At 45.0% G+C, this 24712-nt stretch overlaps 4 protein-coding genes across 6 annotated transcripts; 1 reads left to right on the forward strand and 3 right to left on the reverse strand.

Moving 5' to 3' along the window:
- Positions 1–468: 468 nt before the first annotated feature.
- cdk5 (cyclin dependent kinase 5) lies at positions 469–5359 on the reverse strand. Its single transcript, XM_084458149.1, has 12 exons — positions 5238–5359; positions 4781–4869; positions 4608–4675; positions 4321–4381; positions 4163–4219; positions 3893–3988; positions 3408–3482; positions 3216–3312; positions 2878–2947; positions 2493–2553; positions 2234–2314; positions 469–2074 (listed from the first exon to the last, which is right to left on the reverse strand). The coding sequence occupies exons 1-12, from the start codon at positions 5272–5274 to the stop codon at positions 1988–1990; spliced, it is 879 nt and encodes a 292-aa protein (XP_084314275.1). The 5' UTR covers positions 5275–5359; the 3' UTR covers positions 469–1987.
- Positions 5360–5679: 320 nt separating this feature from the next.
- abcb8 (ATP-binding cassette, sub-family B (MDR/TAP), member 8) lies at positions 5680–10838 on the reverse strand (the record flags this gene model as incomplete). Its single annotated transcript, XM_084458148.1, has 16 exons — positions 5680–6410; positions 6594–6844; positions 7022–7169; positions 7302–7435; positions 7611–7705; positions 7793–7929; positions 8060–8093; positions 8291–8396; positions 8497–8594; positions 8739–8824; positions 8982–9143; positions 9239–9344; positions 9499–9593; positions 9694–9849; positions 9953–10283; positions 10720–10838. 16 exons carry the CDS (start codon positions 10836–10838, stop codon positions 6327–6329), a joined length of 2142 nt encoding a protein of 713 aa, XP_084314274.1. The 3' UTR covers positions 5680–6326.
- A 349-nt stretch (positions 10839–11187) lies between these two features.
- On the forward strand, positions 11188–23677 carry atg9b (autophagy related 9B). Of its 3 annotated transcripts, none has more exons than XM_084458145.1 (15): positions 11188–11472; positions 11861–12000; positions 12241–12284; positions 12962–13026; positions 14130–14300; positions 16413–16554; positions 16751–17499; positions 17666–17819; positions 18288–18467; positions 18589–18834; positions 19329–19558; positions 19681–19774; positions 19928–20030; positions 20250–20422; positions 20528–23677. In XM_084458145.1, exons 2-14 carry the CDS (start codon positions 11892–11894, stop codon positions 20402–20404), a joined length of 2442 nt encoding a protein of 813 aa, XP_084314271.1. In that variant the 5' UTR covers positions 11188–11472; positions 11861–11891; the 3' UTR covers positions 20405–20422; positions 20528–23677. The 3 variants fall into 3 exon arrangements, with proteins under 3 accessions (XP_084314271.1, XP_084314272.1, XP_084314273.1); XM_084458146.1 differs by having other exon boundaries at positions 11866–12000; XM_084458147.1 differs by lacking the exons at positions 19681–19774; positions 19928–20030; positions 20250–20422; positions 20528–23677 and having other exon boundaries at positions 19329–19566.
- A 245-nt stretch (positions 23678–23922) lies between these two features.
- On the reverse strand, positions 23923–24552 carry LOC311325091 (uncharacterized protein). The gene is made up of 3 exons (XM_084457743.1): positions 24448–24552; positions 24220–24327; positions 23923–24109 (listed from the first exon to the last, which is right to left on the reverse strand). Exons 1-3 carry the CDS (start codon positions 24535–24537, stop codon positions 23969–23971), a joined length of 339 nt encoding a protein of 112 aa, XP_084313869.1. The 5' UTR covers positions 24538–24552; the 3' UTR covers positions 23923–23968.
- Positions 24553–24712: the final 160 nt, after the last annotated feature.

Genomic DNA, 24712 nt, shown 5'->3' on the forward strand with positions numbered 1-24712 from the left:
ATCACATACAGGATGAGATGGTCCGGGAACAGGACTTCATCTGGCTCTATGCCCTGTACAGTATCTTTGTGATTTTAACTCTGAACTGAAGTAAACATTAAATAGTCATTACCCTCTATTAATTAAGTCTAATGTTCTTATGTAAAAGTCTAATGTTCTTATGTAAAAGAGTGTGATGAATATTTTGAAACATCAAGGGTTCATAGTATCTCAGTCTGAGGTCTTGTTTCTGGTGGTCTCTACAGAACACGTAGCGTGACAGAACTACAGTAGAACTAAACCTCTGGACCATTGTGATGCCGCAGCCTCCCCCAGAGACGCCAATACAAGTCTGCTGCTACAGTAACCATGGTAAAGTAATTCATTACCAAAACCATTCAATATGGAAACATTCTTATAAGACCAAACTGTGAATCATTTTCAGGATACATGCAGTTTTGTGTACACTTTATTGAGTATCGCACTATTGCAATTAAAATTTACACAAAGATCACTGACAGCATTTGTCTAAATACTAGACCCAATCCCTACAAATAAAACAAGAAAAATACTAGGAAAGTGCAAATGTCCAATCTTCATTCGAAATTAAGATAATTCATGTTTTAACCAATATTCTACAGTAGTTTTTAATTCTGAAATAAGCACAGGAATTTCTGCTGTCAACATGGAAATACTGTGATAACGCCCATTTTCTTTTAAATGTAGCCTATACTTCAGAGCCAAACACAGAACCATCAAAGCATTGAACAATGCCTCAAATGCCATGGATCCAGGTTTCCCATTTCATTATTCAAAGGCGGGCATCTGTGCCTCATGAAAAGTTGTAATGTATACAAAAAGACTACAAATGCACACATAAGCAGACATTCAATTATCAATAAATACATGCATTCTATTTTTCTTGTCTTATATCAACAAAATGAAGGGAAACATCCTCACCGCATCAGTGAAAACCACTTTCGCAGATTTATTTATCACCATCTTCAAAATATGAAAATTCTAAAGTAATTAATGTCTGGAGTAAAATAACACAGAGCTTGCAAGTTGTCTAAACTAAATGATCTGAGTGAATACAGCCAGTGGTGCAAAAGAATCATTACATGCTAACAAGTATCAGTGGATTTTCTCTCACCTCTGACAAAAGTTCCAAGACATTACATCAATAATAAAAGTTGGTAAAACTTACAAAATGAAAAGATAATATAAAGCAATTACTCAAGAACTTATGGTCCCATGTTCATGACATGTGTTGGCCTGAACTTTGACAATAAATTTCAGTGTTCAACATACTTAGTAAAGCGAGGTGAGATCTAAGAGATTTCAAAAGCAACTGCCATATATACAAAGTGCTAAAAACAACAGAGTAGAAAGCCTGAGGTAACTGAAACAAGCACGAATAGCTGCGACCATGTTCCTGTACGTGCAGCCAGACCGCATTTTTGTGGACTAACTGACCGACAGAGCGAGCTACAGTATAGAGGTTCCCAGTTCATTTTACAATATCCTATTAAAACTGAATACAGAACAGTTATGAGAATGAAGGACAATGGAAGTCTAGCTCTAATCTAATGGTTTGGCAATTTGTCTAATGATCAAAGCTCTCCAAGCAAGTCCCCCCTCCAAAAAATGCTGCTTCAAATTGTTCAAACTGCTCACTTTGTATTTTCTGCTAATGGCTCAGGAGGTTTGAACTGCCAATGAAGGCCCAGTTTTGTTCAATGCTACCGTTTAATGCTTTTAGGTATCCATGCTCTCCAAAAGATATCAAAACAGAGAGCAGACAGACATACCTGCTTACAAAATATGAAGTCTTGCAAAGCTAGGAGGACTTTGTTCTACAAGGAGGCACGGAAGAATGTGTGGGGGTAGTAGTGTCTGTTACACGGGAGCGTGATGGCCTGTGTGCAGGGGCCCGTCCTGCTGACTAGATGAAGTGAAGGAGGATTGACTGTTGATGACTGAGGTTCGCCGAATAACATTTTGGCATCTATGGTGGGCAGAAATCAGCGAAATAGGGGTGCTGCAATGCCTCCTCTGCAGAGATCCTCTGGACAGGGTTACATTTCAACAGATTCTGAGGGGGGTGAAAGGAAAATGTGCAGTATAATTATATAAGCAGGGCAACCTGGCTAACGTGTGCAGGTAGTATCAGAGCCTTGGGTCTGGCTCCACCTGCTGCTGCTCACCAGCTTCCTGCTAGCCGGCCTCAGCTTCCTGCCTTGGCAACACTCACCTGCAGTAAATCTCGTCCTGTGCTACTGAGTTTTGGGACAACGTTCACCAGCGAGGTGGTGGCTGGATACATGGGGTACGGCTGTAGCGAAAAAGAGGACAGGGGAGACACGGTGCGGTTAAAATCAGTTCCCAGATCCGACCTGTCGCTTAAAGCTGACCTGTTGCTGAAAGCCACACTCTCTTCTACGGTCTTGTTGCCGACACCAGACAACATCTTTGCTCTGAAAATATCTAGCAGACGCCACCAGTGGAGGTACCTTGTAATCTGGGAGCTTTGTCATTGTCTGCCACTGTTCTTCAGTTGGCGTACCCAACAATGTGACACCATTAAGGAAGAAAAAACACTTGAGTAGTTATATCTAAAGCGGAAAATCTAAGCAGGAATATGAGAGTTGGTGTTAAGGTAAACTCGCATAGCCAGACCTATCGCCACACTTCGTGTTATCTGTCTGCAACCAATCATCATTCTGGATTGAATGGGGGTGGGGATTGACACTGCTGGAATCAATGCCAATGGGAGGTTTATTCCAAAAACCTACATCCTGTGAGTCAGACTAGTGTTAAGGTTAACCAACTTCACTGTCTGCGTCCTTCATAACCACACACCATCTAACACAATTAGTCTCATAGATCAAAGGATATCTGAAGATCCTCTTCAGCTGGTCGTCCACATCATTACCTGGGAATAGGGGTCTTCCAGCATTTGCCAGCTCTAAATGGAAGGAGAGATCTTGTTAAGACCAACATGATATATTTATTAAGTTTAACCAATTCAACTACACATGCAGTGTTGGAAAGTGGAGTGAATGTCAACCCCAATTACTGTGGAATTTCAATGTTAAAGAACCACACAGAAAGTACATAGAAACCCCAAGCTGCTCATCAGATCATCTTTAGTGAGAGAAGAGTGCACATTTAGCCCACAGGAGATACAGTATTAGCAGAGGCTAAATGTCCATACTCCATGAGACATACTGTACCTGCAAATATGCACCCGGCAGACCACATGTCAATGGAGGTAGAATACAGCTTAGCACCGAAGAGTACATCTGGAGGCCTGTACCACAACGTCACCACCTAAAGACACAGTTACAGACGCCACAAGAAATCACTCACCCCTGTCACCAGTGACTGAATCCCTGTAAATCCCTGGTTAGTGCTGTAATATTCACCTCTGCCGAGTAGCACCTCACTGGAATTCCAAAGGCTCGGGCCAAGCCGAAGTCAGCCAGTTTCAGTTCCCCGTTCTACGAAGAACACAGTGAGAGGGGCATTGTAATATTCTCATTTCCAATTTAGGCCTATATTTTCGCATCAATCACTGAACAAATTGTTGGTCCTACAATACAATACTATCACATGACCCACTCCTCCAGCGCCCCATGCCTTTCATGCATATACTTGTTTTAGACATATACTATAACGCATTGTTTCTTTTCTTAGTATGTGCACAGCCTAGGTTAATATAAATCTCAAGTGAAAAGAATATTTCACTACTCGTTGTACCTATATGATGCAGTATGTGCCAAATAAATCTAGCTTTGACATTGTGCGATTAAATGATTTGCTCACTGACACATTGACAACATTCCTGTATTTTCAGCGACAATAGAGTCACACTCTCTGTGTTCACACAGGCCAACAACACCGGACTCACTCTATTGATTAGGAGATTCTGTGGCTTCAGGTCTCTATGGAGCACATTCCGACTGTGGCAGAAGGCAAGGCCCTTCAACAGCTGGTACATGAATGACTGTGGATATACGGGGAGTGAGGCACACACAATAGACACGACCAATCAGCAGTAAATAATCAGAAGATCAAGATCAGGGAGAGGGTTAGCTTAGAGCACATGTTCAATATCTCCCAAGCTCAACAGTTAAAACGCAAAATTAATTTCCTCAAAACTTGCATTTCAATCACTCACCTTGACCGTTTCGGGATCTAAGTCTCCATTGCAGCTGTCAAAGTATTTTTTCAAATCCTGTAGTTGAAAGAGTCACAAGTTAAATCACCACCCAAATAATTTGTAGCTATATAAGAATGCAATGAATTGAGTGGATATTCATCAAACAGCTGCCTCACCTGATCACAATATTCAAACACTAATGTTAACTTCTTGTCACTGTGCAGGACATCATGCAACCTAAGGGAGACAATATGATGTTTAAACATGAGATTACACAGCGCAGTTCTAGAATCATGATATAAGAGCAAAGTATGCCTGAGAACATACTTTGTGGGGGCTTTTGACCACACTACAATTTAACCACACTCATTTGAGCAGCACTAGGCAGTGAAAAAATAAGGCTACAGAAAATGTAGGCCTAATTGAAGAATGTGGTGTTCACCAGTGAGTACATCAAACCTACCTGACAATATTTTTATGCTTTAGCTCTTTCAGGAGGCAAATCTCTCGCAAGGCAGAACTAGGAACTCCCTAAAATGAATGAAGCACACTCAGTCAGGGTGATCTGGTTGACTGCGAGTTGCTGTCCTGGTTAACTAGCGTTAGCTTTCGTATCAATTCATGATAACAACATACCTCGTCGTCATCATCCAGTCGAACTCTTTTCAAAGCTACAATTTCATGCGTCTCTCTGTTTTTAGCTTTGAAAACTGTTCCATATGTTCCTGCAAATGAAAGAAACAACTTTAATGTGCCAGTTGCTAACGCTCGCCAGGCCGATGTTAGCTAGCCAGCTAACCCGATACTTGCTAGCACTGGCTGACCTAAGCTAACTAGCTAGCAGGCTCTAGCTTGTCTGGCTGTTATTCACTATGTCTGACTGGCGTTTATTAATTTACTCATTTTAAAAGTTGTCTATGGCAAAACATTTCCACTTGCACAGTTGACTAGCTAGCTAACATTACCTACCCAGGCATGAGTAGCCACCTTGCTAGCTAGTGCTAGCTGGGTGAGATGAAAAGCTTTGAGAATCAATCCGGAATGACGCCAAGATAGCTAGCCTAGCTCACTTTAGCTACAAATACACACTTACCTTCTCCAATTTTCTCAAGCTTTTCATACTTCTGCATATTTTGACAAATAGGCTAGCCTTCGGCTAGCTGGCTATAGAGATGAAATGCAACCCCAGGGTTTGGGGTGATGTTTAGGGAGCCTGCTAGCTAGCTGCGGTGTCAGCAGCTTACTCGAGATGGTCCTCTAATGGCCAGATGAGGAACTGCAACATGGGTGAATACAATGAGAAAGTTCTGATTATTATTCATCAACAAAGTCCATGGTCATGTGTTAGAATGTATAAGAAACCAGCAGTATCATCACAAGTCAAATTATTATTAGTTATTATATCAGAAGTATCTCAGTATCTGCTCTTTGTGACCTCAGGGAAACAATATTGAAAACAAAATCATGGAATAATCGATGAAGACTGATTTAATTGTAATGTTTCTTGTCAAAATTATGTCTATACAAGACGGTGGTGTCTAGGGAAACATAACCCTACCAAAACAGTAATTACCAATTAATTAAAGAAGAGAAGAACAAGCTTCTACCCTCTCAGGCCTTCTGGATCCTGAGGACCGTCTGCTCATTGATCTCAACTGGATGCAACACTCTAATCTCACTACTCACACACCCTCATTTGATGATCTCTGGACTTAATTTATACTCAGAACAACAGCATCTTCAATTTATACCCATACAAATATTTGTACATATCTATAAATACCTTGAGATCAATACTGTACCTATACTTATCTATTTAACTCAACTGTACAATTCCATCTGTTCTTTCAGCACATTCCATTCCTGTATACAGTATTCCTGTAAAACATTTCACTGCTCATTGTACTAGTATGAGTATGAAGTATGTGACGAATACAACTTTGAACTTGAACTGACACGTAGAAGACTCATTATACCAGTTGGTCGACTCATACACTGAAATGTATAAAATGGAATCACCATAATCAAACTGAACCACCAACAGTAAAGTACATTTACACTTTTTTTTTTTTTTACAATACTATTCTCACATCTTTAGGCAATGTTGCCCTTAGTGTTACAGAAATACATTATTATAGAGACAGTTCATAATTGACATAATTGAGTTCCTAAGTTTGATTGTTCATTTTTGGCCCTCTGCTCTTTGCCTGCGGATCAGATCAGCATACAGCCCCCCTTTGCTCAGCAAGTCCAAGTGAGTTCCCGCCTAGAAAGAGAAGGAAAAAGATATTTTAGAACAATATTACTTATAAGAAATTATTAACGAAATGCAAACTAATTATCTCCAAAATTACTTGTGAGCTCAAAGGCTACAAAATATGAACTGGTCGAAAGCTCTGCAAGAAGACCAATGGAATCTCTGAGGTAAAATACTGTCTGGCAATTGCACCTCTACGATGTGTCCGTTGCTCATGACACAGATGATGTCCGCTCCCTGGATGGTGCTGAGACGGTGGGCGATGACGAGTACGGTGCGGCCAGTTGTAGCCCGGTCAAGGGCCTCCTGGACCACACGCTCTGATTCTGCATCCAGGGCACTGGTGGCCTCATCCAACACCAGGATGTTGGGGTTCTTGATCAGGGCACGGGCGATGGCAATCCGCTGCTTCTGCCCCCCTGACAATGTCACTCCGCGTTCACCTGTGTGCCCGCAGAGAAACACATGATGTGCTTGGTGTTTGATAACACAGGCGGTAGCAACTTCAACATCTGGTATGTACACATTGCTGCACTAACAGGCAACTTCAATACACCACCGGTGGACAGGCTACTACACATCCGAAGCCTAGTAACTGTGCACCACGACAGAGCACATACCGACAATGGTTTTGTACCCCTCTGGGAAGCTTGTGATGAAGCCATCAGCATTGGCTTGCTTGGCAGCATCGATGACCTCAGCTTCAGTGGCCTCTGGCTTTCCGAAGCGAATATTCTCCATGACAGAAGAACCAAACAGCACAGGCTCCTGCAAGGATTGAAGGATAAGTAGAGTACCAAGAAGCAGAGATGCCAGACGTCGACAGCAGAGGATGTAGGCTATACATTCAAATGTAGAAGTATTTATAACATAATTTCCTTTTTTCCATATGTACTGTACCTGGTTGATGTATCCAATGACCTGTCCTCTGAGCCAGGATTGGTCAAGTGTCTTGATGTCGAGCCCATCCAACATGATCACACCACTGGTGGGGTCATAGAAACGCTCAAGTAAGGATGCCACGGTAGATTTTCCTGAAGAGCGATGATAAGTGACATTATTATCATATACAGAACATATTTATAATATAACCATATTTATAATAGTTCCTTGACCAATGTAATAATTATTACTGGCCATTTGCCTTTGCCTGGCAGTGTATATTGAGTATAATGCCATAAGTAGGAGATGCTGGAACTACAGTTTTACCTCCCCCTGACTCTCCAACAATAGCGACGGTCTTACAGGGAGGCAGTGTGAGGTTAAAGTTCTTCAGGATCTGGTGGCCAGGTCTTGTAGGGTAACTATTGATGAAGAAAAGCAAAAAAATAGCATCCCCTGCTGTTTGCTGTATGTCTGACAATAAGTTACTATGTATGGTGGCTTCTTGCCTGAAGGAGATGTCCATGAACTCCACTCGTCCAACCAGAGAACTGTATGGGATGCGTCCTCCCCCGGTGAGTGGGATGGTGGGCTCCAAAGCCAGGTACTCAAAGACACGGGCCCCAGAGCTGATGCCTCTCACCATCTGGAAAAATAAGGTGGAGAACACAATTCTTTATGACAATTTTTGTGATTCATACACAGAAAATGTTGTGCACACTGGATGAACAACTTTTCAGCCTCTAATTCCAATTCAAAGTGTTGCCTGAACTCACTTGGCCGAACAGGATAGAGATACTGGCCAAAGACCTGAGCAGAAAACGAAGACAAAAAAGTTATTGTATTACCTTTCTTTGCATTTGCATTGGATGTGATATGATGCAGTTAGAGTCCTAATGCTACAGACCTCTTAAAATCAAATCAAACTTTATTTATATAGCGCATTTCATACACAGAGGCAACACAATGCGCTTTTTTCTCTTGTAAGAATAGATCACATATTTTACCTCTGAACAGTCTGGGAGGCTACCAGAAAAGACATGAGTTCACCTGGAGACATTTCATCTCCAGCCATTAAATGTCCACCAGCAAAAATGGTCCCTAAAACAATGCCTGTCCAAAAAGAAAAAATGGCATAAACAAAAAAGATAGGACATCATCTTAATATGAAAATCAATACATTTTCTTGAAGCATTATGACACAAATACTTACAGTTCAGGACAATATTTGACAGGCCTTGGAAAACAGCTATTCCTGATCCCAGAGATTCATTCAATTCACAAGACTTGTCCACTTCTCGGGCATATAACCTGAAACACAGACAATGTTATACAGTACACTGTATACATACTGTATACAGATAGATGCCTCAGTTCACTGAGTGTTTTAACACACTATGCAGTACTAACACACGGGTTAGTGGCAAATGAGAAGCACAATGGAATCTCACTCACTGAAGCTCTCGCTCTTCCATAGCAAATGCTTTCACAGTCCGCACATTGCCAAGCGCTTCATCTGCCACCCCTGTTGCTTTGGATACCTACAAGAAAACACACAATCACACACACATGCGCACACACACACACACACACACACACACACACACACACACACACACACACACATATTCAGTTCACAGCAAAAGCGTAGACATAGTGCTGACACAGCACACCCAGTAAAATTACTATTAACCGTACCTGCTCCTGAGCCAGTCGGGACAGCTTGCGTAGGAACGAGCCAATCAGGGCGCCCGCTCCCACCAGACAGGGCAGCACCACAACCATCATACCAGTGAGTTTGGGTGAGATGACATAGAGAGACACAAAACACCCGACTGTCTGAGTGGCACTCCGCAAGCCCTGTCAATACAGTATGTGCAAACAACAAAATAAGCAAACCAAGTTCACTGTTATCTAACAGTATGTTGAACATGTGGACATGCAATCAGCCACACCTGAGAGATGACCAGTTTAAAGGAAGACTTGAACTCCTGAATGTCAGCAGTCAAGCGGTTCACAAGCTGGCCTGTCTTATTGGCATCAAAGAAGGCAACATCTTGCCTGAGTCAAACAAACAAAAAAGGTCATCTTGTGAGAGTATGAATGAGAGTATAAGTGCTGCTACTGTACATACTGGCGATGTTTCTTTTACCATTTAGTACTCTCTGTGTAGATTAGCAACATGTCACTAGTTGCATCTATATGCATACTCTACCTGAGTAAAGAGGTGAAAAGGGTCTTCCTCATGTCAGCTGCCACTTTTTCTCCAACCCTGGACAGCAGGATGATATAACCCGTGGTCAGCAGGCCCTGCAGAACAAGCTCTATTAGTTATGCCAATGTGTACATTGTAAGGTCATGGTAATATGATCACAGAATGAGACATGTTCCTTAGTTCTGAAGCACTAACCTGAAGACCATATAATCCAAGCAGCTTCAGAGCAGGATTGCTGATCTCCCTCATGTAATTCCCTGCATGGTCTCTCATGTAGCTTGCGACTACATTCACCAAATCCCCCAACATCAGTGGAATTTCAATGTTCAAGACAGCAGCACCAAAAGCAAGCTAAACAACAAAATGTAAATTATGTCACAGCTTATGAGAGAAATTGTGTCCGTCTGTGTGTATGGAAAGCTATATTATGTAATGTTTGTGTCATGTTTCTTACCACAACAGCACCGATAAGAGCAAGTAGCTGAGGTTTGACAAATTCCCACAAGACCTGCCAGTCAAACTCGGGCACAGTTTCTTTGGCTGGGACTTCTGCTGTAGCATTATTATTTACATCTGCCCGACAATATGCAACACTACCAAACAACCGTGCAGAGACAGTGAGGACCACTGGCCCCAGAATAAACTTCAGACCCGCTCCAGGGGGCCTTGTCCGGCAGGTAGACTGGCGAACTGCTCTCTGTGCCAGACCCCAGACACGGGCAACAACATTGGGATGTTCAGAGCAGTTGTGTGCATTGGGAACTGGGTTTGACTTTAGATAGGTTCTGAAATAAAACAACAGTGGTCATCAGTATGAGTAGTATTGATTTCAAGGAATATTTTATACAGGGAGTACATTTAGCAAATAGGTTTCATCCAGAGACCAATGTGGGATGTGAATCCTTTCTAATATGCATCACAAACTATCTGGGACCATGGAGGAAATGCAGCTACACAATGACCTAAGACCAAATTAGCAGCACGTGATCGTGTGCATTAAAGAGGGGACGTTTAGTTTAGACAGTAACTTTGTTATAATATATGATAGCGCAAGTCATACATGAAAATGTTGAAAGGATGGCACAACAAATCAAAGATTTATATCCGTTGTGGTCCATGGTCTCGGCACAAAAAATGTCTACATCCAACAGCTTATCTATTAAGCTAGCTAACACTTAACTAGGGTCACTTGGCTAATAGAAAGCTAGCCGATTGCCCTACCGTGAATGTTTCCATAAATCTTGTGTTTTATTGAATCGCGAATAAAGAGGGCGCACTTGTGCAGTGGTGCTGACTCTACAACAAAGCAAGTGAAACATGTTTGATGCTTTAATGGACATTCAACTAAATCTAAACTGAGCGGCTAGCTCAGAAAGGTTCAAGGAGCATCATCTAGGCTGCCATGTTGACAGTATCCCAGAATGCACTTCACTACCAGACAATGTGAAGAATTGCTAAGCATAACGCTAACTAAGGCTAGCGATACAAATACAATTAACTCAGTTTTTATTACTTTAATTAATAGATTTATTTAGTTATTTCGTGTATCACCGATTTTCCGAGATGTTCTGTTGAAACTACATTTGACAAACGGAAATGACGTTTGTTAAAAACACAGTGACGTGCTGAAAAAACAGTGACGTCAATGGTGTTTTGTTGACATTTGTTCCTCAAAGACAAAACACTGAGCTCACAGATGGCTCTTGTAAACAGCTTGCTAGTTTGTTAGATTGTTACAAAACGGAACGCTAGCTAGATCATTGTGGATATATAACGTTGATTGAAAACGTTTTTCTGTTTAGATATACGCTACAAATAAGGGATCCAAGCAGCTAAGATAAGAAAATACAGCGAATGGACCGATAGCGGAGCAACAATACGAACTAGCAGCACACAGGCGTAGCTAACCTTAGCTAGCTAACGTTGTCTGGCGTTGGAGCTGTTTAGCTAGCTGGCTAGCTATCAAGTTGAGAGGTAGGTATGCTAGCTAGCATGTCAGCAAAACTAAGACATTCATGAGTTTGCAATCTGGCGTATTGTGATTGCTGCTAGTAGTAGATAGATAAAGTTAGCTAGCACTAGCAGACCGCAAGTAAGTTGGCATCTAGTGTAAGTGGCACCATCAGCCAGCTAGAGGTGTCACCCCCGCAGTTAACTAGCTAGCTGGCTACACTGATAGCTAGTGCCACTATGATTTTTAGCTTATTTGCCAGCCTGCTAGATAACCTGCTTTGTTGCCAACATAAACCAAGAGCTGTCAAACTTGTGGTCGTTTACCGTCACCATAAGCCATGTGTCTGGCTCCCTGCAGATATGATGTAATGATGTTGAAATACTGAAATACACCAATCTTTTTCCCCAGGACAGGGAGTACTGGGAAGAATGTAAACACAATGGCTAACTTTGAAGCCTACCAGGAGTATCAGCGAATTGAGGACTTTGAGGAGGACTCGCCACCCGGGGAGGAGGACTTGTTGGTGCATGTGCCAGAGGGCCTGCGAGGTATTCATTATAGCTACACACTGGGCATGTTTTTATTGGGATACTGCTATGCATATGCAACAGATTACCAAGAAAACACAGATTTACGTATAAAGCACTTGCCTGGAAAACTATTGTTGCGCTGAAAAGTTATTGTTATGCCATGTAGGTCTACATACTGGAGAATCATTTAGATCATATGTTTGAGATCTCGATGTCTTTGTAGCTTCTTATGATTATCATGTCCTCATTCATTTACAGAATCATGGTACCATATCAAGAATCTGGACCACTTCTTCACAAGAATATCCTTTTAAGATTGTCAAGTTATGGCTGTGATAGGAAATGGGGATGTTTCTGGAAATAATAGCTAAAACTCAGACTGGCCTGGAGCAAAGGAAGAGACCACTGTATAACGCTGTCAGATAAAGCATAGCCTCATCACAATGTAGTCTAGGGGTGTAACAATATATCGTGCCACAATATATCGCGATACAGAAACGTCACAATACGTACCGTCAAGGTGAAAACAATATCGTGATATGTTTATTATATCAGTGAACACTGGCTACACAACCCTGGTAACAAACATGTCTTTTGTCTCTAGGCCTACCCATGATATTATAACAGTTAAGCTCTAAATTCACAAAGTGTATTGGAGTAGAAATGTGGAGAAATGCACTATTGGTGTGAACAGCAGCGCTACTGCAACGCTTCACACCTGCCCTTAGTGTATCGTATCGTATTGTTATCGTCAACCCAATATCGTGTATCGTATCGTGAGATTAGTGTATCGTTACACCCCTAATGTAGTCTTACATGTCTTGTTGATATGTGTGCTTTCTGTCAGAAGAGATGACAGGCCTGAACAACCCACTCTAATGTGCTTTGTTGTGTCCTGCTTAATGGGTAAATAGTAAGTTGTCTCAGGGAAACTGTTTAGTTGGCGATGTCTTTCCTTTTCCTTAACTTGAATTTCCACATCTATCATTTTCATCAGAAAAATGGCTTTGCTTGTATGATGCTATCCGAGTTCTTTGAACTTGTGTAAGTATGATATGCACATTGTTACTCTCTGGACAATCAATTCAGTTTATAAACTACATGTAAGATCAATTTCAGGACAGCAATGATGACACTGTTTCATGTTATTGTGAACGCAGTTTGTTGTCAGTGCGCCATTGCAAACAAATCCCGTGTTCAGCCGGCCGCCGTGCCACTGAGTTCGGCGATTTGCGCCGCCCATGCCGCCCGCCGCCCAGTTCGTGCGAATTGTATTGACTTTCTATGTAAACTTGCCGCGCCGCAGGAAAAATTCGCACCCTGTGTGAACACAGCATTATGTGTGTTGAGCCCGCGGCGAGATTGGGCGAACTGGATGAACTGGGCGGGGAAATTTTTTTCGCGGCGCCCGGTGTGAACACAGCATAATAGGGTCGTTCACAGGCAGGCCCTGAAGCAGTTAGTCTGGGAAAATCCTTGACTGCATGACAGCCAAAGCTCAGCCTATCATCATGATTCCTGTGAACTATCCCACTTAAATAATTGAACCAGAGCATGATATTGTTATAGCCCTACTACCCTAGTTCATATTTTTGTACTTTATGGGGCGGGGATAAACAGCAAAAAGGACCTTAAACCAAAAAGGAAGGATGACCAGGGCACTCTTGTTGTAGAGAACATTAAAAAAGCCTTTATTAAAGTGACTAATGCATTTGGCAAAGATTAAAAAACTCACTTACACGTTTCGGCACTCATACCTTCATCAGGGTGACTAACATGTGAACGATGTGAGGTTACTCACCCTGATGAAGGCATGAGTGCCGCAACGCGTAGGTGCGTTTTTTAACCTTTGCCAAATGCATTATCCACTTTAATAACGGCTTTTTACTTTTCCCTACAAAAAGAGTGCCTTGGTCATCCTTATGCTTTGGTTTAAAGTCATCACCCTTGTACCAAGCTGTACCTTGTGTTGACATTACAAGATGCGTGCCTCTCTCTGTTTTTCTCCCTATAAAAAAGGGCCTATTTGGTCTGTCAACAATTAAGACGTCTTTTTTCTTTTCTTTTGTATAGATACCGTCTTCAACAAAGTAATACTATTTGTGATCTGCTAGCTTTAATCCCAGCGTTTGGTCTTCTCCTTGCAGCCAGTTCCTGTTTGTTGTCACATTCACAACATTTCTCTTCAACTGTGTGGAGTATGATGTCCTGTTTGCCAACCGGGCAGTGAACCACACAGGGCCTGGCCAGAACCCCTTGGACAGGAACAAGGTCACCCTGCCAGATGCCATCCTACCCAGCCATCAGTGCACTGAGATGTAAGGAGGCTGTGTGTGTGTGTGTGTGTGTGTGTGTATGTTTGTACTGTAGAAGAAAGACAGCTGAGTTGCTCATCCCTTCTGGCCAGTGCAGGCCGGGCAAGCTTGTTTGCGCATGGTTTGGCTGCGGCAGCTGATCCGTCTGCTGTCACTGAAGCCAGGACGGGAATAGAAACTTCAGCAGCGTCCAAAATATGACACGACACCTTGACCGAGAGTAGACTACCTGTAAGACTGCTGTCACAATGTAGGCCTAATGCTATTTGATTTTGTGGTGTTTTCTTGTAGACGTGATGCAGTAACAGCAGTGACATGTCAGGGCCTGCTGAACTCAATCGCGGCTGGGGAGAGGTTTAATTTCCCTAGCCTAATTCTGTTGTGTCTAGTCATTCAGAGGCTAATGTTTGTTTATTAGATTGTGTCCGATGTGGTTTCACTCCAAGACCTGCTTACATTCATGGGCTCGAAATGTGGACCACTGGCCTACTTTAACATAGCCTGTGGGTTGTTTGTACTTGGTATATGAAAAAGTAATCCCTCCCTTTTGTAACACTCTTTTGAAGGGTTAGGGTTATGTCTTACCATTGTCATGCCCCATTATCTAAATGGGCATCACATATTAAACTTATTTTGACTGCTGCTTGACTTATTCTAATCGTGCCCTTTCTATTTGCGAGACTTGTTTTACTGAAATTTGATCCTGAGTTATTTTAGTTGTGCATTGGCCATTGTGTTTCAGGCTTTGGCTAGAGTTAAAGCCCTTCACTGACATAATATCTGGAGTCAGAAAGCTGAAAGACATTACCGATACAAAATCAATGTAATAGTGTTCTAACATTGAGGCAGGCTTCTTGATGTTGTCTGTTTACAACGGCACAGAGACTTGTAAACACGCAAAGGTTGCAACACCGCTGTGCTGCGGATGTCTTCCAGGAGGAGGTTATTTGTGTATCTGGGAACTGCGTCCACCGTTAGCACTAGGAAACAGGGTGTAATAGATAGCCCTTGCATGTACCAGACAGGACAACCACAGAATTTTGATGACACCCGGTAGCAAGCAGTACCGAGGACTGGGCGGGCCATCCTGTCAACCACATGACACTCCGCAGGCCTATAGCAACGCTCCAACCACCATACACCACAGCCAGATCTCTTTCCAAGATGTCTCTGCGCTTTCTCCTGTTTACTTTGCTCATGTCTTTCGCCATCCTTGATCCTATCCCACAAGCGACTGTGACGGAATCTGTGTAAGCTTATATCAGAAGTGATGATGCACAGCTGCTGGGAATTGGGACCCAGAGACAGCATGTCCAGACATTTCGAACCCCTGCTCCACCCTACTCATCCCCTAGCGATTTACCATTATGATATCAACGGTCTGCTGTCAGGATCGACTATTCTGAGCAGATGGATTCGAAAAGATGAGAGCATTTCTCAGATCACCTCCGTCTTTGCCCACCTTATCCCAGCATGTCATGCAAGGGGGGGATGGGTGTTCATTCCTATCCAGATGATCCAGCCTTGGCCTTTTCAGGACAGTAGTCTGTGGTATCTCACTCACAGGGTAACTCTAAATAAAACACTCATATGAATGGAGAAAAAAGGCTAGGAGATTATTGAACGGAAACCCACGACAGACGTTAGCAGAACGCCGGCCCAAGCGTTGACGTGCACAGTGCCATGAGGAAGCTCCATCCCGTGGGTGACGTCGTGTTCCATGTTTTGAAATGGGATGTCCAGCAGCTTTCTGATCTACAGAATAGTCAGTGATGCTATGTCCGGCGTGTTTCACCTGTAAACAGGTTCGATGTCCTAGGCAGGTAGATATGACTTAAATTCTAAGATACAGTGCGACTCCAGCTAGATAAAGTTTCTTGTGGACCATATGGCAACAGATTCAATCTTCTTCTGTTCGGCCTTTTTCTATCATGATATTGACTTTTTCTATAGACAGCCTAATTACTTGTCACAGTCACACATTAGTGGTGAATTGCTGTAGCCCTATGATTGAGCGGTTGAGCCTTGCCTTGAATGATAATTCCGATGTTAGCCTGGATCCTAATATCAGTCTGTTTGGTTCTTTCCCCGACATCCCTGCGTGTGTCTGCCCAGGATCAAGGAGAGCAGCTGGATCTTATTCCTACTCATCATGGCGGCCATCTTCTGGACCTATCGGCTGATCAAGGTGTTCTGTAACGTCCTGAGCTACTGGGAGATCCGGCAGTTCTACATCAAAGCCCTGAAGATCAAAATGGTAAGGCTATCCGCCAGATCACTACCGAAATTCACTACGCCAGACTCGGGACCGAGATTTTTTCTTTAAAGCACGCCGAGAATACAGCGGTTCTGAAATGCCGTTATAAGCTGTCGGTTGTTATGAGATGTCAGGAGTCAGGGCTCTGTGCGTAACGCCTGGACCCGGGGGTTAATCGGTGCTCTGCCCCCTCCAGGACGAGCTGTGTAACTTCACGTGGCAGGAGGTGCAGGACCGTCTCATCAGCCTGCAGCGCGAGCAGCAGATGTGCATCCACAAGAAGGAGCTGACCGAGCTCGACATCTACCACCGCATCCTGCGCTTCAAGAACTACATGGTGGCCATGGTCAACAAGTCACTGCTGCCCGTGCAGCTGCAGCTCCCCCTGCTGGGCAACCTGGTGTTCCTCACCCAGGGCCTCAAGTACAACTTTGAGCTCATCCTCTTCTGGGGGCCCGGCTCGCTGTTCCAGAACAAGTGGAACCTGCACCCCAAGTACAAGCGGGCGGGAAACCGGCTGGAGCTGGCGCAGCGGCTCAGCCGGGTCATCCTGTTGATGGGCGTGGCCAACCTGCTGCTCTGCCCGTTCATCCTGGTGTGGCAGGTGCTCTACGCCTTCTTCAGCTACACCGAGGCCATCCGCCGGGAGCCCGGCAGCCTGGGCGCACGCCGCTGGTCGCTCTACGGCCGCCTCTACCTGCGCCACTTCAACGAGCTCGACCACGAGCTGCACGGGCGCCTGGGCCGCGGCTACAAGCCCACCTCCAAGTACATGAACTCCTTCAGCTCGCCGCTGCTGGCCGTGCTGGCCAAGAACGTGGCCTTCTTCTCCGGGTCGGTGCTGGCCGTGCTCATCGCGCTGACCGTGTACGACGAGGACGTGCTGACCGTCCAGCACATCCTGACCGCCATCACCGTGTTGGGCGTGGTCGTCACCGTCACCAGGTGAGGGGGCGGGCGGGGAGAGGCGCTCCGGCGGGTTTTCGCCGTTTTCTCGGCGCCGCCTCGGCGTATTGCGTCGGGCCGGTTAGTCTGAACTGAATGCATCCTAACGGCACATCGTCGTCTGTGTGTGTGTGTGTGTGTGTGTGTGTGTGTGTGTTCCACGCAGGTCCTTCATCCCTGACGAGCATATGGTGTGGTGCCCTGAGCAGCTGCTGCAGTGCGTGCTGGCGCACATCCACTACATGCCTGACCACTGGAGGGGCAACGCCAACAAGAGCGAGACCCGGGACGAGGTGGCACAGCTGTTCCAGTACAAAGCGGTGAGGAGGAGCGGGGCCAGGCGGAGGAGGGGAGGGGCCAGGCGGAGGAGGGGCAGGGCCAGCTAAACCTCCAGAACCAGAGCAGCTGATCTCTTTGCCAGGATATAACGTCAATTCTCATGGACTGCCATAGGCTTGTGGTAGACATCACACAGTCAAGTGATGGTAAATGGTAAATGGGCTGCACTTATATAGCGCTTTTATCCAAAGCGCTTTACAATGGACTCTCGTTCACCCGTTCAAACATTCACACACCAGTGGCGGCAGCTGCCATGCAAGGTGCTATCCTGCTCATTGGGAGCAATTTGGGGTTCAGTGTCTTTGCCCAATGACACTTTGACATGTGGACAGGAGGAGGCGGGATTCGAACCGCCGACCCTAAGCTCGTCGGACGGCCGACCCAGGATCTCCCATTTTGCTGTTGTTTGTGTTTTTGTGATCCGGTTGTCGTCTTGCTGTTTGTGCCAGGTGTTCATCCTGGAGGAGCTGCTCAGTCCCATCGTCACCCCCTTCATCCTCATCTTCGTCCTGAGGAACAAGTCTCTGGAGATCATCGACTTCTTCCGGAACTTCACCGTGGAGGTGGTGGGCGTGGGCGACATCTGCTCCTTCGCCCAGATGGACATCCGCCGCCACGGCAACCCCATGGTGAGTCTCGGGCGTCGCTAAAAAAGCCACCCCGACCGTCCGCGGCGGTCTTGACCAGCCGACGTCAACGGTAAAGTTAACGCGCCCCCCCACCCGGCGGTGTTTCCCCCCCCCCCCCCAGTGGATGTCGGAGGGTCAGACGGAGGCGTCGGTCTACCAGCAGGCGGAGAACGGGAAGACGGAGCTGTCCCTCATGCACTTCACCATCAAGAACCCGCGCTGGCAGCCTCCGCTGGACAGCTCGGTCTTCATCAGCCACCTGAAGGGGAAGGTGCAGCAGGACGCCCAGGCTGGCCCCTCCCCCCAGCTGCTGCTCTCCGAGGCGCCGCTCTGCTCCTCCCTGCTCTACAACGAGTCGGGATCGGTGGTGAGTCGAAAATAGACCCGAGTCGTTCCGCCTGCGTCGGACGTTTCGCCGCCATTGCGTGATACCGCCGTATAGGGCTGGGTTAAAAAAAATAATTTATTAATCGATTCTGAATCAAATGTTTCACAAAATCGATCTTTTATTTAATTAATGAATGAATAAATGAAGGAATGAATAGTTCATTAATTAATTCAATGATTCATTCATTCATTTATTTTTGGAAATCAGTATCAATACCCAGCCGTAGTAGGCCTGTTGATGTGTTGCATAACTTGGCAGTCATGTAATTAAGGTTACAGCAAAAAAAAAATAAAAAAAAGGTTTTAGAGACACTAACCGAATCGATATTGAATCGAATCGAATTGAATCGTGATAATCGATTCTGAACCTTGTGAATCGGAATCGAATCGATTCTTGAAATTCAAATCGATACCCAACCCTACCGCCGTACCGTACTGTACCGCTGACCTGGGTCTCCTCTTTCCCCTGTCCAGCCTGACAACCTGCTGGCCAGCGTGCTGGCCCACCCCGTCCTGACGGCGCCGGGCCGGGACCGCCGCGTCCTCCCGTCCGGCACGGCCGCCTCGGCCGCCGCCAGCGTCCTGGCCTCGCTGTCCGGCTCGCAGCTCCCGCACGCCGGCCGCAGCCGCTCGCACGTCGTCCTGCCCTCGTCGGCGCACCCCGAGAGCGCCATGTACCGGAGCGACCGCACCTACGCCGACAGGTAGGGGGGAACGGCCGCTAAAAAAAGCGCCGGGAGGAAGCGAACGCCGTCCGAGTGGTGTGGGGGGGGGGGGGGTTGACGTGACACGTTTTTGAGCTTTGACCGCCGCCTTCTGTCCTCAGCATGTCGGCCAGCGACTCCCGCGTCCGGAGCGCGCCACTGCTCTCGGAGCTGGCCTCCACGGAGATGAGCCTCCACGCCATCTACATGCACGAGGTAAGCGGCCGCGCCCCTCTGCCTGCGCCCCTCTGTCTGATGTAACGAAGCGTTCTCCCGTATGTGGCTGCCCCCCCCCACCCCCCACACCCTCCCCCTCCCCCCTGCTCCCCGCGCCGCCCGTGTGTGACGTCCGGCTCTCTGCGTCCTCAGGTCCACCAGCAGAACTCCCAGAACTCCCAGAACCCCCAGCCCCAGAGGACGTCGGGCCCCTGGCACAACCCCGTGCCGATGAGAGAGCTGAACGCCAACGCAGGTGCGCCCTCAGCCGCCTCCGCGCCCAAGCCTCTCTGCGCCGTGCCTCAGTGGAGATTTTGAGAATTTTCTCTCTCTCTCTCTCTCTCTCTCTCTCTCTCTCTCTCTCCCTCTCTCTCTCTCTCTCTCTCTCTCTCTCCCTCCCCGATAGATAAGACGGAGAAATTGCAATGTAGTGTAGCTTATTGTGGCCCCCTGTGGCGCGTGTCTGTCCGTGCAGGTCCCCGGGCCCACGGCGCCCACGCGGCGAGCCTGACCACGCCCACCCCCCTCCGCCTGGGCGGCTGGAGGGAGGAGGAGGAGGAGGACGACGAAGGAGAGGAGGAGATCAACAGTGGGTCGGCTCCTAAAGGAGACGCCGGTAGTAGCTGCTGAAGTGCCTTACGTCATGAGGTAGGTGATTTCTCCTCCTCCCTCTCTCCTTCAAAACGACGACGACGACGACGTTCCTGTCGGTGAATCGAACTCTGTTGACGTCTCTCTGTGCTCTGTTTGCAGTGTTTACACGTTGCTTTCTCAATGAACACTGTGGCCTTAGATGATCTTTTTGGAGAGTTTGAATTGGACCTTTTGGACATCACTCAGCGTTTGCAGTTGGAGGAGCTCATTGGATAACCACTGTCTCCGCCCCTCCGTGCCTCTCCTCCTATCACACCAGGAGGGATGTGACGTCAGGGAAACCACATGTCTTCCATCCCTCTCCTTCTCATCGTTTTGTTATAAATGTATATACATTGCTCATAGGGGACTTGAGTCTGTGCGTGTGCGTGTGTGTGTGTGTGTGTGTGTGTGTGTGTATGTGTGTGAGAGAAAAAGAGAACTGTGTTAAAAAGATCTATCTCTCAGTTTGTGTTTGGGACGTAAGGAAAAGGGTGGCATTGCTCTGACCTTCAAATGGGTATCGTTACGGCACAGCCGGAGCTCAGAGCGGGCGCGGGATAGGCTTCAGCGTGGCACGCGGGCGCGGGATAGGCTTCAGCGTGGCACGCGGGCGCGGGATAGGCTTCAGCGTGGCACGCAACAAAACCATTGCAACTTTTGTCGCCCCTTGTGTGTTTTAATTTTGACATCTGTAAGGATAACGATATGAGTCCATGTTCACCTCCTCGTGGTAGAAATGGTGTTTTAACCTGGTGCTGAAAAGGCTTTGAGGTGGTGTATCATAGCTGGGAGGAAAGTGGAACGCAAAGCGCCACATTGTCATATTTGGCCCTCATTCACTTACTACTTGACATTTTGTAAATACACTTACACGTCTTAAATATGGATATTTCAAGTTAAGTTGTACCGTCAGTTGTTACTGTTCGAGTCATTTTGTTTGATCCAGAGCACTGAGTGGGTGTCAAGTAGGCTGCAGTGAACACTAGGTGAGTCACCACGAAGACAACATCAGAACCCTGACAAAAGCCCACGGGCTAGATCAAACTTCTCTTGAAACTGTGCATATACTTGTAAGCATTGAAAGCTGCTGACTATTGATTTTAATGGGCCTTTACATGTTTTTTTTTCACCCAGTATTAATTTCTGTCCCTCCCTTTGTGTCCTTAGGGAATTATATGGTATTCATATATAGTATATAATGACTCAAACAAGACAAGCATTCTATACTTGCCCTTTGGCAGGGCAGGTTTCACAGGCACTGTCAAGTACACATGTCAGTCACGGTGTGTTCAGTGTGTTTTGTGTTGCTCAATCCTTGAAATGTGCACACTATAGTGAAATTCCATGTTTTATTATTAAGGCCTGTTCCTCAAGCATGTATTGCATCTACAGCAATTTTTGTTTTAATTGTGGAATGAATCCTAAATCAGTATTTTATTTCCTTTTCTAATCTTCAGTAAGACAGCCCCCCCCCCCCCCCCGCACACCCCATAAATTATTAATATATTAAGTATTTATACATTAAAATGTTTTTGTTTTTGTAAAGAAAAAATCTTTATGGTCATACCAAATATAATTGGAATCTATCAAAGAAAAGAAACATCTTTATAGTGCCCCATAAAAAAACATCTCCACAAATCCTCTCTCCCTGACGTGGGCATGTGTGTACTCATTTGTTTAAAAAGCATATTTATTTCACACCAGTTCTTTCCTTTTGTATCTATGCAGTAATAGAATAAGGTAGGATCTATGCAGAGAAAAGAGCGCAGGTAGAGAGTATGGAGACGCAGCCGTACTTCTTTTGGTAAACAACACCCAAGATCAGGCACTCTGCCACATAGCGCCATCTAGTGGTTCTACTAGTACAACTTGCTGAGAGCAAATTCACCTGCATGCCAATGCTGAATGTAACCTACCCCTTACACTAGAGGAATGTATCCTAGTGACTGTAGCCATAACCGCTAATAGAGACTTACCACAACAGCTAAAATCTGTACTATTCCCCTTTAATGGAATTAAGTAGACCGCACCTATAGAGAATCTCACAGTGAGTCACAGCCTGGTCCACAGAGCACTGAGGCAATACTTCCCCACTTTGTAGGCCCGGGTGACTTTTACTATTCCTTTATTCTGTTGTTCTTGTGTTTGTAAGGGATGGACATCTGCCTATTTATGCTAAGCTAACATAAACTCAGCATTTTGCACTGAACGAATCAAAGTCAAAGTGTTTATTTATTAAGTGCACAGTATAAGACAAGGTCATTCTGAGCAATGAAATTCTTGGACATGGCAAGCAACAACTATGTAATAGGCAAGAGACAGACAAATAAACTTTGCATCAGCTACATTTTTAGTGCAGGGTTTTCAGGGGGACTTAAATGTTTTTTTTCCCCTCCGTCCTGACCGGCCTCTATCACTATATGTATCGGCATTGCATCACCATGTCTAGTGTTGTCAATGTCCACAGCTGACCACCTGGAAGCACTGTGGCCGAGCACACACCTGTTTGTTGTCACCTCTGGTCAGTACAGGTCCCCCCAGTGGAGAGAATGTTAATGACATGTTATGCCTAGTCAATAACATGCTACATGGGTATTGCTGTTGTTATTCATTCGTTGAACGCGATGTTTTGCTGATGTAATGGGTTCTAGTTGTGGAGACATGGCAGCTCATTGCTGTTTCAAAGTTCACGTCTTTTTCTTTTCTGGATTTTTGCTTTTATGTTGAGCAGTGCCTTAGGATCAGCAGTAGTTCCTTATAGACACAATGTTATGTAAATTTCAGATCTCCTTTGACTGTGTTTTTTTTGTAGCACATATGTACAGTATTTATATTTGGCAGGCTGGTTACGTCTGGCATCAAGTAAAGAGTGGGAAGTGTATTGTACTATCGTGGATGAGGCTGGTGTAACATCAACTACAGCACACAGATTTTTGACACCTCAGAAGTCTTTGTCTTGTTGAGATAATTTATTTAATCGACGTATCTAGTTTTGCCCTGTCTGTTTATCCCTATCCTGAAGAAGCAGTTCTTAGGTGGACAGATGCTCAATACCTTTATAACTGATGTAAACTGCGGCATCATGCCCCATCTCCCAATATCTCAGCTTCTTACCCACTATCGACCAGTCTAACAGACATTATGACTGCTACAAGGTGCTACGATTTCATACTCTAGTGTTTTCTTTTATTTAGGTTTGTTTTGTTTGCTTGTTCAGTAATTTAAGAAAAACTAGCTGAAAATCAACATGCCAAAATAACTTGTTTTTAGCACAGATTTACAGTACACATTTGTTTTCTGAAACTGAATAGAGGCAAAATATTCTTATTTTGTGTATATTTAATAATTGAAGTGTGTCCCAAGATGTAATGTACTTGATTTGAAATAAAATGAAAAATAATGCAATGTCAATAATTATTGATTTTATTCTTGAACAAGTGAAATTCAACAAATATAAAACAAATATAAAATGTTCAGTGTATTGACGGCAACTTCCAATCCCAATGTCCATGTGTCAACTCTTCAAGTTTTTATCAATGACTGATTGTAGCAAATAACTTAGCCCCTGGCGGCTTGGATCCATTGATACACTTCAATCCCTCTCCTGATCTTGTCCCCATTTTTCTTAACCCAGTGCCGGATCTTTCTCTCCTTTTTCTTAAGCCACGTCCGGAGACCCCTCCTGGTTCGAATCTTCGGCTGCAAACACAAAAAACACACAAAACAAATACGGATGTAAGAAGGCTTTCAGCTATTTAACATTTTAGAACATGCACACAATGGACAGAATATGTTCTTAGTAAAACTACCTTCAAATCATCTTCTGGCTCAAACTGCTCACAAGACATTTCTGAGGTGATGATGTTGTTGATGTCCTGGACTGGATGACTGACCACCAGGTTGCACAACAATAGTTTCTGCAATGAGGAGAATGGACATATTACTCAAGAACAAAGAGCAGATCTCTTTTTATATTCCATATCTGAGTACCAACAAAATAAAGGTTTTCTGTTCAACACGGTTTCTTGACTCCTTACCCCATTCTGCTTTAGAGGACATGGTTTCCCTTGGTGCTCTTGTGTCCCACTGCACATAGTCTCCTGTGCAAGGAAGCTCAGGCTTTTCATCGACACAGCAGACCCATCCACATCCTCTGGGCTCAACTAGGATCAGAGATGGGGAAAAAACATTCATCACTGGTGCATGGAACACAAATAAAAATCACTTTGCTGTAATCAAGAGGGCATTGGAAACACATCTCCTGTTATACTCACAGTGTCGACTTGGATATCTTCGAGTAGT

The sequence above is a fragment of the Borostomias antarcticus genome (assembly GCF_949987555.1).
Source record: "Borostomias antarcticus genome assembly, chromosome: 24".
Taxonomy (NCBI): domain Eukaryota; kingdom Metazoa; phylum Chordata; class Actinopteri; order Stomiiformes; family Stomiidae; genus Borostomias; species Borostomias antarcticus.